The sequence below is a fragment of the Benincasa hispida genome, chromosome 2 (assembly GCF_027475165.1).
Source record: "Benincasa hispida cultivar pf3 chromosome 2, pf3_genome.v1.1, whole genome shotgun sequence".
Classification (NCBI taxonomy): Eukaryota; Viridiplantae; Streptophyta; class Magnoliopsida; order Cucurbitales; family Cucurbitaceae; genus Benincasa; species Benincasa hispida.
Window position 1 is genome coordinate 13,748,899 of NC_143479.1, and position 17,918 is coordinate 13,766,816.

Below are 17,918 nucleotides of genomic sequence, written 5' to 3' on the forward strand. Positions count from 1 at the left end.
GCGCTGAAATGCTAAGCAATAGCATTAAGCGATCGTTTACCTATGAGCGGCAGCTGGGCGATGCGTCGAGAGCTATGCGATAGCACTAGGCAATCGTTTACCTTGCACGCACGCTAAACGATCAAGACGTGGCGCTAAACGATCATGTAGAAAATTGTCCATGCTAAACGATGGAGCTGCGTGATAGTGTTGGACATTATCGTGTAGCATCCTTCGGCACTAAACGATGAGACTATGCGATAGAAGGAAAACACTACACAATTGTGTAACTTTGTTAAGCGATATGCGTGGGTTGCTAAACGATCAAACAAATACTAAACGATCAGCCAAACACATGACGATGGTCGTCATTACTAAACAATGAGACTTAGTGAGATGTTGTACAAGAGCAAGAGCTGCCAGTTCGACGGGTTCTCTTAAGGTCTGGTCTGGTTCAGCCTCAAATGGGTTTTGGCTAGTCCGGTTCAGACTCTGATGGTCCAGTTCAAACGGTTCGGGTCCGGTTCAAGCAGTTTTGGAGTGGTTCGAGCGGTGTTGAAGTTATTTTCGTAATAGTTAGGCTTTCATTTGCTTATTTTTGACAAAACTAAAACCATATCAGTTCGTGTTTAATTATTTATGCATTGGATGTATGTTATAATTAAATAAATATTGTATGTGCATACAATATGTCATTTAGATTTAAAATCCCATCATAGGAATCATGAAACATGCATTGAAAGTATGTTATAATGTGTTATAATATATAGTATGCATGTTAGGGTTTCTTGTATTTAATATAAGTGTTATATTAGATATTGAATGTCTGTATGTTGTGGATGTTTAGCATGTCTAAAATTTTATAAGTTGTTATAAAATTGGGTTAGACATTTAAAATCCATAACAAAGAACAGTTGCATGTTCACGTAGGTTAACCACTTATTTTACTTAGTTAAAATAGGTTGTTAAACTTGTAAAACTAGGTTACAAAGTCAATCGGTATATAATTCTGATGAAGGTTGGAGGTAATTTAAGTTAACGGTCTACGGAACACCTCCTACCTGGGGATTATGGCTTAATAATTGAGTGTTGCTAATCGGTTTTATGAGTATCCGTGAGCAATTTGAGGTAATAAAAGGGTTTATCACCTAGACATCGTAGGTTTAAGTCTATTTATAAGAGTTATACTTGGATAAACCAAATAAACCACATAGATTTAAGGTTGTTTTTATTAGTCAGAAAAAAACCTAAGTATAATTTTACACAAAAATTAAAACACTTCAGTGGTAGTCAATAATTTCTATATGATAAAGTTATTAGAAAACTTCAGGGGGAAATTAATAACATACTCGATATGTTATTCTTAACTCTCACGTCCCTAAGAGTTCACAGTCTGGATTTAAACGGTACTTCGTGTCACCCTGGAAGTGACCTCCATTCGGAAAGTATTTTTTTAGCTTAAATTTAGATTCGGGTGAATAAGGGAAGTTGTTCGAACAGAAATCAAGTTTATGACTTCAACTGTCACGTCTCCAACTAGTTCACACCATGATATTCATATGACGCTTCGTGTCACCCTGGAAGTAAACTCCCTACGGAAAGTATTTTGTATGAGTCAATATCAAGGTGAACGGAGGATTTAGTTCATAGTAAGTTGGGTGAAAGAAATGTGTCAACATATCCTGCGATCTCTTATGTTAGTTTGGATCGTGAAATTCCTATGTTGTGCTTGTCGGTTAGCTTTAAGCAGCCCTTTGCTAGTCGTTTATTTTTGGACGGCTATCCCCTCGAAGGGTTGTAACATAGGATTCAGAACAACTCAAGCTCCAGAAATGGATAGGATTTCTTTGGTCATTAGTGGCCTCTGACGTCTAAAAACGGTGGGTCTACACTTTTATAATTATTAAGTATTAATAATGTCTGACCAAAAGCAGTACCTAAATCATTATTGGAATATGAGTTATTTTGGAGGTAGTATCTAGTCAAAAATGTCTTGATGTAGTATTGTAGCAAAAGAATAATCTTGGGTATATTATTAAAATTGCTAAAACTTGATTGGATTTATAACTTCAGACTGATGAGTTCAATAATACAGGTGTTGGCATCGAATAAACTCATTGGGGATAATTACATGAATGGAAAATCAAATTTGAACACGATACTTGTGATAAACGATTTGTGGTTTGTCTTAACTGAGGATTATCCTCCCATTCCTAGCTCTAACACAAATCAAAATATTCAAGATGTATATGACAGATGGGTCAGGGCTAATGATTAAGCTTGTGCTTATATCTTCGCCAGCTTATTTGATGTGTTGACAAAAGAAGCATGAGTATATGAATACTGCCAAAGAGATTATGGAATCTCTACGAGGGATGTTTAGACAACTGTCCTTCACCCTGAGGCATGATGCCATTAAGTATGTTTACAACAGTCGCATGAAAGTTGGGACTAATGTTCATGAACATGTCCTGGACATGATGGTCTACTTTAATGTGGCAGAAGCAAACAGTGTTGTCATCGACAAGAGAAGTCAAGTTGGTTTTATTCTAGAATCTCTTCTGAAAAGCTTTCTGCAATTCTAAATGTATTAATGAATAAATTTTGACTACTCTACTGAATGAGCTACAGGCTTACCAGACAATGTTGAGAACAAATAGTCTGGTGTCAGAAGTAAATGTTACTACTACCGAGAAGAGAAGAATGTCCTCCAACCCTGATGTTGCCTTCTCTTCAAGGAGTAAGAGTATTCATGTGAAGAAGGGCAAAAGGAAAGGGAAGAAGATACCTACTGGAAAGAAATGCAAAGATATCGCTGCAAAGGAAAATGTTTCCTCTACGACGAAAAAGAGCACTGGAGGAGACACAACCCTTAATTTCTTGCTGAAAAAAGAGCAGAGAAAGGTAGCCAGGCTAAGTTGTGCCTAGGATCATTTGTTCAACTCATCTAGTGGGAGAAGTTCCTACTTGTTTTAACTGTTAAATCTTGTAAAGAACAAATTGCATATATTTTTGTAATAAATGAAGTGTTCATTTTCAAAAATTATGTTTGTTCAAGCAACCTCTATTAAGAATCAAATTGTTAAAAGCCATTTGTAAGTATTCAGATATTTAAATGGCTAGATCAAAGTATAGATAATTTAAAGATTTCTAGATTTGACTGTTAACAAAGAGTTGTTGAGACAGGTCAGATGTGTCTTAATCAAAGAATTGAGAGTACCTCAATGTAGTGGGAGGAAAGTGTGCTTCCTGGCCATTATTGAGAATAAGATGCAATTCCTATATAGTTTTATTAAAAAAAGCCTATTGTATACTAAACAATGTTTACAATGAGATTTACATTAAGTACCATGGTAAGGAGAGTTCAGTTGTCGGTCTTTAGTGGAGTGTCTGGCAGTTAACGGATGGTGGATCCCGTGACTAAAGAGTTTAGTCAGTTATTCACGTACCGTTGGAGCTTCGAGCTACAGGTCCATGAGGTCCCCTTAGTAGCTCAATGTATTCTGTTTAGGATCAGTTCTTGGTGTTGATTTGAAATGTTCAAATTGACAAGAGGTGTTTTGAGTATATATGATATAATCGGTATGATGTATGAGATACATCTAGTAGAGGATTGATGTAAATGAGATTTACATTAAGTATCATGGAATAGAAAAAGAACTATGGTTTATATGTTTCATGAGATGAAATATTAAAACTATAGGTTATAAATATAGTATGATAAGTTGGTTATCATTTATATTTATAACAATATTAATTATTGGGTAATTAACTCTTTTTCTTTAAATAACCAATTGAGTGGGTGGTTATTGGATTCATAGTAACCGTGAGATAAAAGAAAAATGGTTTTCCTAATTTTAGTAAGATTTACAAACTGTTGAAAAAATTTTCATAAAAAGTTTTTTAGATTTCTCTTTCACACAAAAGATCTCACGGAGTCGTCAAGTAAATATAGATTTACTAAACGACGGCTAGGGCGAGCTAAACGATCGTACAGTATTTACTAAATGATATCTCCTCTCATATATCTTCACATGAACGGTATGGATCAAACCATTTGAAACTATTACAACGTGAGTTGTGTTCATGGTGTCACAAGGATAAGACAACTAACCTTATCTATATACTATAGACCTTTAGGTTATTGTTTGAATATGATCCATCCATATGTCAACTACATACATGTTCAAGACTTCATGTAATAACCTTGGATTTTTTAAGTTAATGGATAATTAATATTGCATAATTAATAATTAAATAAATCAATTAATAACTTAAGAGGCTTTAGGGTACACAAATCTCAACACCATTGTTGACGATCGTCAAAGTTTTGTTAATGATTAGTTCACGATGCTTGCCTTTTTATTTGTTTGGGATGGATCCATCTGCCCCTCTGTTAGTGTCGATCGGATCGAGATCCATCGTGGACACCCAGATCACATTATCCATACAACCTCAGAGATCTAGTTTCATCGTGCTCTGTCCAGATTTGTCATCCATTCATGGAGCTCCACAACCTCATATTCGACACCACTCACCAGATCTAGTGTTTCCCAAACTAGATTCGACATTAATCAACCCATATCCATCGAGGACATTCGTTTGTAAAGCTCTACAACCTCAAACCCGACTTCTCCTAGTCCTGATACACAAACCCACTGTTATTTCATTTCAAATCCAATATCTCAGGCGTGTTCACCACCCAAAACAATCGCTGCCCTACTAGATTTAATAAGGTTAAGGAAGAGAAACATTTTTTTTCCTTTTTTGAATTTTAATTTTGTTGTGTTTAAAAAAAAAAAAAATCGTGGAGAGGCCTTAATGTTAATACACCCTAGCAATTCTAGTTAGGCTATCTCCGGAAAATATTGGACGTGGAAGACATTTATGTAATATACGTCTACAATTAAGACCTTCCACGTCGAGAACCATTTGAGAAAACTTACCTGCATATTGGGCTGCAACTCTCTTTTGCAACCCATCCATTTGATTGTCACGTTTCAAACCTCTGTTTTTCTTTAAAAACAAAAAAAAATTGTATTTGTATATTTGTAAAATCAAGTGATCTTCTCAGTTTTTTAAATTATTACCCATTGCGTGTCACAACCATATACATTTAACTTATAAATAAAACAATTTAGAACCTGATTGGATCGTAAAAATTTGCAGTTGAGGTATGCTTTGCTCTTGAATATTAGTTAAGAGCAATGATTAAGTACAACAATTACTATAATGTCAATAACTATCGCGTATTTTCATTAGTTTAAAAAGCTCCTTTTAGGAAATATGAAAAAATTCATGTGTTAGACCATAGGTGTGTGTTTATGGCATTTTATAGAGTTGTTATTTGAAGGTTACTCATAAATAAATTATTCTATATTTGTTGATACCATACTACTATTTATGATCTAATGTATTTTAAATATTTATTAAATCTAAATTTATTACTTTAATATTATTACGTTGAACTAGTTTTACAATATTAGAGATGTTTTACTACTTTTCATAATGCACTATTTAAATTTTCTTTTCATGTGGTTAACTCAGCAATATGGATGGGATCCATTTCAATTTCTTGGCCCAATCACCAGCATGGACTCACTGGCCCTATCCACTCAAAACCAAACCACGCCACTTTCCCCATTACAGACACCGCCAAAGAAAATCTATCATCTATGGCCTTGTCAACATTCTCAACAATTCTATGTCTTCTCATTATTCTATTTATTATATTTTTATCCAAATCATTATTTCACATTTACGGGATGTTTGGCTCACCAACATGAGTTGAATTGAGTTGGTATAATATACCAATTCATTGTTTGGGCCATCAATTTTAAATGTTAAGTAGAGTTGAGTTGGTATATTTTACCGACTCACCCCAACTCACCATTCTTCTCATGTATTCAATGGCTCTATCCATTGGCCACTGTCACACTCCGAGAACTAACTTTGGGCTCTGATAACCACCTTCGATGAAAACTCCAGTGACCAACTCTAGGCTCCGGCAATCACCTTCGATGACAACTCTGACGACCAACTCTAGGCTCCGACAACCACCTCTGATGAAAATTCCGGTGACGAAATCCAGACTTTGACAATCACCTCTGATGACAGCTCCGACGACTAACTCCAAGCTTCGACAACCTTTGCACGACCAACTTCGACAACCATCCGTCTGACGACCACCTTCACGCTACCAACTCCAACAACCAGTTGGCTCTAACAACAAACTCTGATGACCAACTCCGACAACCATCTTTATAAGCTCCGACAACCATTTCTGACTACAAACTCCAATGAAAATCACCTTTGAGCGAGCAACTCTGACGACCAACTCGAGGCTTCAAGAACCACATTCGACAATAAACTCCAACAACCAACTCTAATACCACCTTCATGCGACTAACTTCAGGCTTCGACAGTCACCTCTGACTACAATTTCCAGTGAAAATCATCTTTGACGATCACTTCCCCCGACTAATTATGGGATTCGAAAACCACCTCCGATGACAAACTTCGACAATCAACTCAAATACACCTTTATGTGACTAACTTCGGGCTCCGACGATCACCTCTGACTACAAACTCTAGCAAAAATCAACTTCGACAACCACTTCCGACTACTATATGACTAATGACTGATAAAGTATGTTATAGGGTTGTTGGTTATATTAAAAAAATATAGTTTTGTCTATATTAAGTGAAATATTTATACGTAATGAATTCACATATCGAGTGTTTAGAATATTCAGACGAAAAGTATGTATGTCGTTGAAAAGTATGTAATATATAACAAAAAAACCATAAAATGAAAAAAAAATTATTGGAACATTTTCCAGGAAGAATTAGTGAAAATGCAGATTTATTCTCTGATGATCCTCCAAATTTAGAGGAAATGAAAATGAAACTGTTGGAAATGTGGTATTATCCTTTGGGATGATGTGGGAGATTTAATTAAAAAAATTCATGACATAGTAAAAATATAGAGCAACAATAGGAAAAAGAAGAAAAAGAAGAAGGTGATAATGAAATTCATGGAGAAAAATTAGTTAGAATCAAAAGTTTTGATTTTGCTTTAGTTTCTCGTTTTATTTAACCATATTTCTACAAGAAATGTAATGAGTTAATTGTTGTTCATTGCCTAAAAAATAAAGAAAGAAAGAAAGAAAGAAAAGTTTTAAAAATTAAAAGAAGCAAATTGCAATATATATTTTATTCAAACAAAGATTGGTAGAATTATTGAATAAAAAAGTTTCAAAACAAAAATAGTAATCTTAAACCATATTATTTAGAGTTCAAAGAACTGCATCAGATATCCAACTCAACTCTGCACCCCAAACACAGACATATGAACTCAGACCAAATAACTCTGCACCCTAAACATAGACATATGAACTCCACAGATATATGAATTTCACAAACATATGAACTCCAGACATCTCATCTCAATTCAGCGTCCCAAACAGTCCCTTAATGTTTGCAAATCTCGATAACATTCATCTATATATAATAGCAACATTGAAAGAGATAAATTTGGTTCAAGTATACCTACAAAAATAGAAATGTTGGAACCAATGTGATGCCTTGCCAAATGCCCTCTACTATTTAAATTGGAATATAGACCTGAGTTAGGCAATGTTTCAATGATTTATATTTCAACTATGATAAAATTGGGGTTTAAGAGTATTGTAGCTAATATAATAGGTGATCTGCAATATAACATTAGGCTTGCAGAGCAAGTGTACCTTCTATGTATGTACATGTTACTGAGTGAATTGGTAAGTGACTACAACCCATAACTTTTAAGTTGCTTTAGCTTGATGACTAGTAGACAATTGATCATAATAGATGTGGTTTTATTGAACACCTCCTCAAATAGCATATTGTGTCCTACGGAGCCTCTTGAGCAATCTTCTCCCGTTATAGTTTCATACAAAATTGCTCTCTAGATTAGTGGATTAGAGTTGAGTTGATGAACTAAGTTGACATTTTGAAAGAAAAGTATAAAAAATGACCACTCTTTGAAAAGAGATCATACTCGAGCATATTGGGATGGAACTACATTTTTTTTTGGTTGAAATGTAGTAAATATATATGTTTGAACAAATGATAAAGTCAACAAGTTTGGTATCAACCGTAAATTTGTATTTTGAAAATTAGGCAACCTACGAGATAGAAAGAACTATACAACGATGTGGTGTTTATCACATACACTCTGATACTTTAAGCCAATAAGTAAATCTAAGTGACAAGTTCAGATTTTCAAGGTGGAGAGTAAGCTTTGGTTATATGATGTATTTATCGGAGTGGTTGATCTAGGTCATCCCGATAGGATTTGGGAGTCGCTTCAAGATATATCTTCATCTTTTCAGGCCAAGAGGCGAGCCCTATTTTGGATCTGGGGGTCAAACACCTTCTCCTAGACCTATTTTTTTTTCTTAGGATGATGTTTTAGATAGAGGCATGCGTGTGACGTGCCCCATTAGTTATTTTGCTCGGCTCAACTTCGACTTGGACTGCCGATTTGGACCTTGACCCGAGCTAACCCTCTCCCCTATCCCATTTGGTCTAGGGTGTTATCTTTGGCTCAAAACTTGTGTATTTTCTTTGCATTGATGATATAAAAATGTAAGAGATGGTGGTACTTGTGTTGGGGACAAATGGAAGAAAATAGAACAAAACTAGGGTTGAAAAGTTACCCAAAAATACATGAGTTCATGAGAGGATAGGAGAGATCCTGAAAGGGAGGCCCAACCCCAAGGGGCCAAATCCAATCACGAAGGAGGTAAGGAGACACGCGGCAAATTCCCAGATTTACATGGCTGATGGATGGGCACCTCTCTTCTCTTTCCCATTTCCCCCTTCCTTCTTCCCTTTGGCCTTTGGCCTTCGGCCTTCTTCTTCATCATTCCCTTCCCTGCTCCTATTCCTTCCCTTCCACTCTCTTCTTCTATTTCCTCATCATTCCTTTTCTTTCCCTTGTATTCCTTACAACTCCTCACTTTTAACACACCCACTTATTTAACTCTCTTCTAACTTCTAACTTCCATCTTAATGGCCGATATTCAACCCCCCGACCCCCAGATCAACGGCGCCCCTCCCCCTCTTGTCGTCTCCTCCGAAACCGTTGGATCCAAACGCCAGCGAAGGCCCAGCGTCCGATTGGGGGATATCGGCGGCGACCAACCCTACGATTCCTACCCCCGCCGCACCAATAAACCCTGGAAGTTTGCCTTGGATAATCGCAAGGACTCCTCTGCTGCCTCTGCCAAGAACTCCAAAACTCGCCCCTTGACCAACTTCAGCTCGGCCGGGGGTGTTGAGGGCGAAGACAAAGAGAACAATTTGGATAGCGTTGCAATTGGTAGCTGGAGATTAAAGGATTCCAAGCGGAGAGGCTCCGCCGCCACCAAGAGGGCCAGAACTAATTGGGTATCCTCCAAGCACGACGAAGGCGGCGGAGGTGGGGAAGCAGATGAAAAGTATAGCGCCGGGGAAGACGTGGATGAGGGGTATCGGGATTACGACATTGAGAACTCGGAAAGTCCCCTGAAAGAACAAAGCTCAATGCATTCGCTAGAGAATTTGGGGATGGAAGGTCAGGGGAATGATAGGGAGATGCTTTATCAGGGCCAGGGGAATAGAAGATCTATAAGGTCTAGGGTTTCGGAGGGGAGAGAGCACCAAGAATTTTCAGGGCCTTCGGACACTGATGGTAGGAATTGGAAGTGCGGGACTAGCGGTGATAGGAATGGGAATGGTGGGAGAGGGCTGTGTGGGGAAGATGATGGGGTTAGAGTTTGGCTCAACGGTTTAGGGTTAGGTCGGTATGCTCCAATTTTTGAAATTCATGAGGTGGACGATGAGGTTTTGCCAATGTTGACACTCGAGGATCTCAAGGATATGGGAATAAGTGCAGTTGGGTCCCGGAGAAAAATGTACTGCGCAATCCAGAAGTTAGGGAAGGGATTTTCATGACTTTTGGTCTCAATAATGTATCCAGAATTTCAGCCATGCCAATGTAAGCTGCTGCATGCCTGAACTAATCTTTCAGCCTGTTTTTTGCTGCTACATTTTCTCGTATTTGACATTATAGGTTCTTTTGGTTAGACTTTCATATTTCTGAGTTTTGTAACTTACATCTTCATCTTCTTCTATAGTGCAATTTTCCTCCCACAATCTTTTTCCATTTCATTGTACAATCTATATGGTGAAATAAGAGTAGTACTTATTGTGCTTGCTACAAGATACAAAAGAACCGAAAATAAACCATTTCTTGCTGCATTCTGGGATGCAACTGAACTCATTTCACTTCCTCTAGTATAGCGTCTGACCACCAGTAACGTCCCTTGGTCATACATCGGAAGATCCTGCATTTTTGTGTTCTCCACAGTGCAACTGCGTTAGTCATTTGGCCAACTTTTTCCACTCTGGGAACTGGAAGCTGATGGTGTAACTGTGATCATAAGCGTGGTGGCTCGTGCGTTTGTTTGCGATAGATGAAGAAGTTGAGCTACAATAGCATTATTTCACAAACAAATGCACGAGCCACCACGCTTATGATCACGATGCTAGTAGCCAAGGTAGTCTCCATTTAGTATTTTTTTGATATGTGAACGCTGTGCTCACTTTTAAAATGGATTTCATTGGAGGGAAGGCTCCCTCATTCTCCCCAAATTAACCGATCCCCTAAGTCTGCATTTTTTTTGTTGGGAATTAAAATTCATGCCCTGTGAATACAAGCTTGCCTTCAATCTCATTTTTGTTATTCAATGTGGTTCTTATGATTGAAGCTTTATTTAATCTTTCAAGCTTGGTGTTAATGCATTGAATTTCTTTATTGCGTTTACCTATATAATGAAAAAGAAAAATTACTCGAGGCGGTACAAAATTTTGGTGAGATTTCTCATTTTTGTGACTGATGAGAACCAAAAAAAAAATGCTGCTAAACTGTGTGAATGATCAAAATTCTGGTCTATGAAGCGGACAGGAGGCGTACTAAGGTTATAATTGATGATGTTGTCCTCGTCAGAATTCCAGGTTAGGAAATCATCGTTCGCACTTGTTAAAGAAACAAAGGGGAAATGGAAAATTGAAGTAACCTTACGTGAGAAGGCCTAGGGAAAATAATGGGAAGAAACAAAAGACAGAAGTCTAAGCGGATGGGAGCTAAACTCGCGACTAAAATCACAACACCACCCGTGCATTAATATACCAAAATTCATGAAGATAGCATGTCTGTCATGTATGGGTACAGACAGTACAAGAGATACAGATCCGAAAATTTTCCAGTATTCACAGCCCAATTGGCCTCTACCTCCCTTGACAACTATGTAAGGAGCTGCCTGGACAACAGCTCCTTCTACCACCATTTATCAGACACATTAAAACAATTTCTTTTCAACTCCGTTTCCTCTACTTTCTAATCCACCTTATGAGGATCTTTTTCAGTCTCCTGCTTCTGGGCCTCCGCGGGAAAGTATTTTATACCAACCAAATCACCAACTCGACTGATAACCTGTCAAAATTGGGGCGGGGAAAAAACTGTGGTTATTGTCCATGTTAATCTCCAACAATTCAACTGATCAATATGCAGAAAAATCCACATAACACAATTACACGGAGGGATTTGAACATAAAATTGCAACCTCAGGACACTACAAGATCAGAGAAACATGATGCCTACATCAACACGATTTAAACTTTCCTTTCTTCAACAGAATAGATTTGAACGTCGTAGATTACTATAGCTTTCTTCAACAGTGAAGAACTTCCATTTATTCAATTTCTGATATGACAGCTGTAAACTGTATTAGATAACTGAAAAGGCTCTATTTTGTCCATTTGTAAATATTCTCTCACTAATTTCCTACAACAAAATAGTTCTCTTAACCAACTAAGTGCAGCAAACGAAGTAAATTGTTTCATTTATTCTTCATTATGATGACACTCTCACGTAGGTAGATTCAAGATTCGAAATATTGATATCGACGGAAATTTCGAAAAAAATTATGGAAATTGATGAAAAATGTTATAATTAGTTAATAAAACTTTGATTGTGGTTTAATTAGACAATAATTGACCATTCTTAATTACAATTTCTATAAAGTAAGACAACATTTAGATGATTATTGTAAATGTTTGTGTGATGTGAGAGAAGAAATTTAAAAAGGAAATGAAAAATAATTACAAAATAATATGAAATTTAGGAATATTTTGAAGTAAAATGATGTGAAAATTATGAAAGTTTTGGATGGTTAAAGAAAAAAACACATAAATTCAATTTTGAGGTGAAATGATGTGAAAATTTAATTAAAAAAGTTTGAATATACATGTTATTTTTTGTGGTTTTTTTCAAATTCAATTTCTTTAGAAAGAAAAATTTTGGGTCGAAAATAAAGCTAAAAATCGAGAAAAATTGAAAATTAGAAAAAAGTAATTCTTGAAAAAGTTTAATCCTGTGTCGAAAATGACAATAGTGTGTAAAACTATAGAATTGTATAATCAGGATCATGAAATTGAAAAACTTGAACTGATGTAAAAAAACAAATATGGCAAAAACGGTAAAAGTAAAAAACTGTAGTAAGCGAACAAAGTAAAGGCTGACCTCTAAGGCTTTAAGGAGGTCCTCCTTCGTATGCGAAGCAGATATGCAAATCCGAGCCCTTGCCAGAAGAAGAGGGGTAGCTGGAAAAGCAACAGTGACAACAGCTACCTGACCAACCACAAGCAAAGTAACACACGCACCTTGAGAAAACTTCGAAGAGAATTTCTACTATGGATGAAACTATCAGGCTAGCCACATAATGCAGACTTACATTCTGATTTAGGCATTCCCTAGAGAAGGCAGGAATTTTTGCAGGGTTGTAAAGCATTATAGGCATTACCGGAGAATCATTATCTCCAAGAACTTCAAATCCCATTTTCTGTAGCTCAGACCTAAAAAAGTTACTGTTTTCACGTATCCTAGCAAGTTTCTGAGCGCCTGTTTAGCAATGAAAAGAAATAATTAATTCATATTTAGAAACCTTCAGTTTAAAGGACAACATGGGCATACTCCAATATGATGACGCTATAGACAAAAACTATTATAACCTCTACTAGAACCATCCTCTCCAAGAATAACTTTAATGGAAGATATGATTTGCTGAGCAGCCGGTGGTGATATAGACGTTGCATAGAGGTGAGCAGGACAAGTGTACTTGAGATATTTTATAAGCTCCTGAAATGACAAGAAAAATACCTAAGAAGCACATACATGGACATAGACCCTGCAATACATCACTTTTTCAAAATCTAGGGCATGAATAAGGCAATGACACGTTTATTAAAACATATATCATTTTTATACTTGAAAAAAAATTCAAAGTTAATGAGTTTATGCATTTATATGCTTAAAAAATTAATTGGATGTATTTCGCTCTAAACACATTTTATTTTGTCATACGTCTATTCAGTATACTAAATAAATAAATGTTTGATGCATGTCTGATAGATGTTGGACTTATTTTTTGCCCTAATGTAACACATCTCTTACACTAACAAATGTCCAATATGTGTCCAACAAATGTAGTGTTTCCAAGTGTCTTGATGTGGATCAAACATAGACACGCTAGTCAAACTAAAGTGTCTATGCTTCTTAGACAAATACTATAATTTATGAATTCATCCATTGAATGCTTTAAGCAGCAAACTAAAACATTATAAATTTGATACAAGTTTAGTTGGAAGAAACACCCAAGAAACTAGAGTTATAAAATACAACATAGTACAGACCCCAATTGGTTAGCTGCAAACTCTAGGTGGCGCAGAAATATAGAGGGAAAAAAGGACTAATTCATGTTGTGATTAACTTAAGAATTAAAGATATGAAACAAATAATGATAGGGTCTTCATGAACTATTTTTGTCAACCGATTTCATTTAACAATATCACATATAACGCTTTTTAAATCTTAGAATCTATGCATCTAATAGGAAAATTTTAACCTTGGATCCTGCTATGTAGCCTCCACATGATCCAAATGATTTTGTAAAAGTTCCCATCATGATATCTACGTCAGCTGTGTCTACTCCCAAAAGTTCACAGACACCTCTTCCTGTTTTTCCAACTGCTCCAATGCTGTGAGCCTCATCCAAATAGACATAGGCCTAAAAATAACGAGAAAAATGAAATGCCATAAACAGAGATCTAAATCAGTAAATGAGAACATTGTGATCATGATCGATTCAACATTCTCCCATAGTCATTTCTTTAATTTCAATTGCAAACATATGTTATACACACACATATATAATGTATCACCATTGTTTCTCTTTCTTTTTATTCTTTCTTCCATCTCAAGACGTCTGTCATCCCAAAATTAAGAACGTGTTCTTAAATTAGTGAATGGGGGTATCTTAGTCCAGAGGACAGCATTTATCGCCTGGGTAAATAATTCTAGCACAATTACCTTATACTTCTTGCAAATGGCAACAATTTCTGGGAGTTTGCATATTTCACCTTCCATGCTGTATATGCCTTCCACAACGACGATTATCTTCTTCCAAGGCCTGTGTGTCCTGGGTTGCCCATCAGCAATTTGCTCTCTCAAAACTTTATCCAAATGTGATGGAGCTAAAAATCGGGGAAAGGGGAGTCAGAAAATTAGAGTTCCAACATTGACTGAATTACAATTATTAAAAGAAACAAATGAGATTCTATACCACTTACTATTATGTTGAAAAACACGAATTGTAGCTCCTGATCCCCGAGCACCATTAACTATTGAATTATGATTCAATGAATCGCTAATAATTAGTCCTCCCTGCAGTTGAACAAATGGTCAGATTTTCAAACACTTTATTGTTTAAGATGCAAGAGCAAATTTTAATTAGTGTGTTCGTCTACCTTCCCTATTAGGACTGGAATAATGGCAGAGTTTGTTGCATAGCCCATACCAAATACTAGAGCAGCTGGCTTTCCAACAAAGTTAGCCACACATACCTCCAATTCTTCATGCAATGAAGTGGTTCCTACGACCAAAATAGTGAATTAGTAATCCTGGATGCGAGTAGAAGCATGGTGCAAAAGCTCATTAATTCTAGTTACCTCCATCAACACGAGCACTACAGGTGCTTGGAGAGAACCTTTTTAATGATTCAATTACACGAGGAGTGCAATACTCATCTGCAGCAGCAAAGCCTAGATAATTGTATGATCCCAGGTTCAGACACCTTGAGACATTTGTAGTTCGCCTGCATGATAAATGTATAAAGAAGAAATTAATGTCAAATTTCCTACACGTAGCTCAAACCTAACGAGGTATAAAAAAAGGGAGTATAGCAGCCTGTGGGGGGGTGTATAGGAGGGAATAACAGAAAGGACAAGGAAAATGAAGATGAGATAGGGAATGCATCAGGACAAACTTCAGCGTCTTGTTACAGTCATTGGAGTAACGCTCAACCACATCAAACCAAGCATCTGGTGCACTTGCTATAGGTCGTCCAAAACAGTCCTGCCCGGGAAATAATGTATAAGAATAAGGAGAAAATGACGTTCCTCATAAGCAATAGGAGTGAAATATGTAGATGTTCCGATTTCTTGAATTGAAATATTGGATTGTGGCTGAAATCATAATCAAAGAGCTCCTGTTTTTCTAATGAAAAATTTGAAACTGATGAGCCTGTGGAAAGGCGCGCAACAGTCAATTTACATAGGCTCGTATCTCAACTCATCATAATGAGCAGTAAGTAGAGTAATCATGATATCATGTACTGCGGTGTTTCATAACAGGTGGATACTTTGAAATTGAAAAACTAAACAAACAACGAGAAAAATTATTACAGGCAATGAATTGAACATTAAATATCGATACCTGAATGCGAAGATACAGCCGACGGATGTAAAAATCCTCGAGGCCTAAGCAGATCGGAGCGTAGCCCTGCGGAAGAGAATCACGAGGTGCGAAATGGCAGAATTAGGGATGAAGCTTAAAGATACGCATTGAGAAGTGGAAAACGAAAATTCAGAAAACGGAGACTGCTGAAGAGACCTGAAGATTGCTAGAGTTCCACCAATCAAAAATTTTTCTGAAAAAATCGCGGAATTGACCAAAGGCGAAGAGGAGGCCATAGCTAAAATAGGTGGTCAAGGCGGTCAAATAAGGGATGGTAATCATCTGGAGCTATATTGGCCGGGAAATTGAGAAGCTCTTTCGACAGTGGATCGATCTGTAAGCTAACGCTCTATTTGGAACCCTGGATTTGAAAGGATTTCAAATCAGAACAATTTCTGGTGCTTGGAATGAAAAATAAAACTACATAATTTAAAATCTTGCTTTCATCCAAAATAAATAAATAAATAATTGGTCGGATTTGGAAGGATTTTAAATTAAAATTGCCCTAATTCCAAATTTGTCCAATTTTGAAGTAAGCCGAATCGTTGAAATAAAGAACATTAAAAAAAAGGAAAAAAGAAAAGGAAAATACTTCGATTCCGGCAGGCTTCGGGATGGAGGCGCTACGGGAAAATGCAGGTTGGTGTGGCGGCGTGAAGTTGCAGAGAGAAACCAAACGGGCGTGGGAATGGGTTAGTGGCGGTTAGCGGCAAAAGAAGAGGGCGGGGCGGTGTGTGGCTGCCGCAGCGGGCGAGTAAAAAAAAAAAAAGAAGAAGAAGGAAATCCGCCGGTCGTTTGGTGGCGGTGTGCGGCAGCGACAAAGAGAAAAAAAATAGAACAATAAAAAGGGTGGGAAAAGGAATATTATACGAAGAAGGGTAAGACTAAGAGGGTGTTTGGCCACAGATGTAACGCACATCTATTTAGAAAATCTATCTGCCTTCCTCCCTTCCATTATGTTTGATTGTTTTCACTTTTCGATAGTTCTTTTTTTTCCCCCCCCCCTTTTAGAAATTATGTTTTCCATAGCTTTATTATTATTATTTTTTTTTGAGTACTTTCGTATGTCAATTAACTTTCAAAGTATTTAAAATAAATATATATAAATGTAAAAAAAAACGTGTTTACGAATTAAAAAAACAGACTTAAATGGACCCTTGATTAATTATTCATTATACTAAAAGAAATAACAACAAAAAGGCCTAACATACATAATTCAAAATTTTAAGAAAACAATTTCAACCTATATTTAAATTTTATGAATTCATGCTAAGCAACTTTATACGTGCATTTCCAATACAAATTATTTAATTCCATAGGCTAATTAACTCTCGAGAATATACAAACTTAACAATTCAACCCAAATACACCTTAGAGATTTTATTTATTCATTCATTTTATATATAAGTATAAGTGTATGATTGTAAAATAATTGTTTTATTTTCATTTTATCCTACCTTCATTTATTTTATTCTTCATACTCAAACAAAACTCGACTAATTTAAACATTTATTGAGGTCGAAAGTTAAAATTTTCTAACCTCAAATGTTGTTGAATTCAACCAAAAAAAATTATGGTTCTATTTAGTATTTAGTATGTTAGAATATATTATATGCTTTCATATTTATTAGGTCAAATAGGTTCTACTAATATATATTTCCTTCCAAATTCTAGCTGTCAAACCAAACATGAGAGAGAAGGATGAAATGGTATAGGGATTGCTCTTGTTCAATAGATATGATTTTTTCTTTTTTTTTTAAAAAAAAAAGGAAAACAAAAAGATAAGAATCTTTTAGGAGTTGTCATCATCAATTTAACCATCAAATCATTTTAACAATGAATACCTTCGAATTGACTTGAGTTTATATATCAAATTGAAATATATAATTTACGTCAAGCTTAATTACATCGACATCCGTTCAACATATTCCGAAGTGGAAGATTAATATAAATGATAGAGGAAAAAAAAAAACAAATAAACGAAGGGTTTCGAAAATTGAGAACGTACTTCATTGTTGTGTACAGAATACAAGAGTTTGAATGAAATTTCTTTCTTTTC

General features: G+C 36.1%; 2 protein-coding genes across 2 annotated transcripts; one reads left to right on the plus strand and one right to left on the minus strand.

The window, feature by feature from the left end:
• The first annotated feature begins 8,693 nt into the window (after positions 1 to 8,693).
• LOC120071081 (uncharacterized) lies at positions 8,694 to 10,228 on the plus strand. Its single transcript, XM_039023115.2, has one exon. The coding sequence runs from the start codon at positions 9,037 to 9,039 to the stop codon at positions 9,958 to 9,960; it is 924 nt and encodes a 307-aa protein (XP_038879043.1). The 5' UTR covers positions 8,694 to 9,036; the 3' UTR covers positions 9,961 to 10,228.
• Positions 10,229 to 11,164: 936 nt separating this feature from the next.
• LOC120071080 (long chain base biosynthesis protein 2a) lies at positions 11,165 to 16,864 on the minus strand. Its single transcript, XM_039023113.2, has 13 exons — positions 16,452 to 16,864; positions 16,016 to 16,220; positions 15,839 to 15,904; positions 15,390 to 15,478; positions 15,073 to 15,218; positions 14,872 to 14,996; positions 14,695 to 14,788; positions 14,435 to 14,598; positions 13,971 to 14,132; positions 13,078 to 13,204; positions 12,801 to 12,967; positions 12,590 to 12,697; positions 11,165 to 11,500 (listed from the first exon to the last, which is right to left on the minus strand). Exons 2-13 carry the CDS (start codon positions 16,139 to 16,141, stop codon positions 11,405 to 11,407), a joined length of 1,470 nt encoding a protein of 489 aa, XP_038879041.1. The 5' UTR covers positions 16,142 to 16,220; positions 16,452 to 16,864; the 3' UTR covers positions 11,165 to 11,404.
• Between the last annotated feature and the right edge of the window lie 1,054 nt (positions 16,865 to 17,918).

Coding starts and splice junctions, on each gene's coding strand:
- LOC120071081 (XM_039023115.2), top strand. CDS start 9,037: ATGGCCGATATTCAACCCCCCGACCCCCAGATCAACGGCGCCCCTCCC.
- LOC120071080 (XM_039023113.2), bottom strand. CDS start 16,141: ATGATTACCATCCCTTATTTGACCGCCTTGACCACCTATTTTAGCTAT. Junction 14,599..14,694: donor TCGTGTTTTTCAACATAATA/GTAAGTGGTATA, acceptor CCCGATTTTTAG/CTCCATCACATTTGGATAAA. Junction 12,698..12,800: donor GGGAATGCCTAAATCAGAAT/GTAAGTCTGCAT, acceptor GTGGTTGGTCAG/GTAGCTGTTGTCACTGTTGC.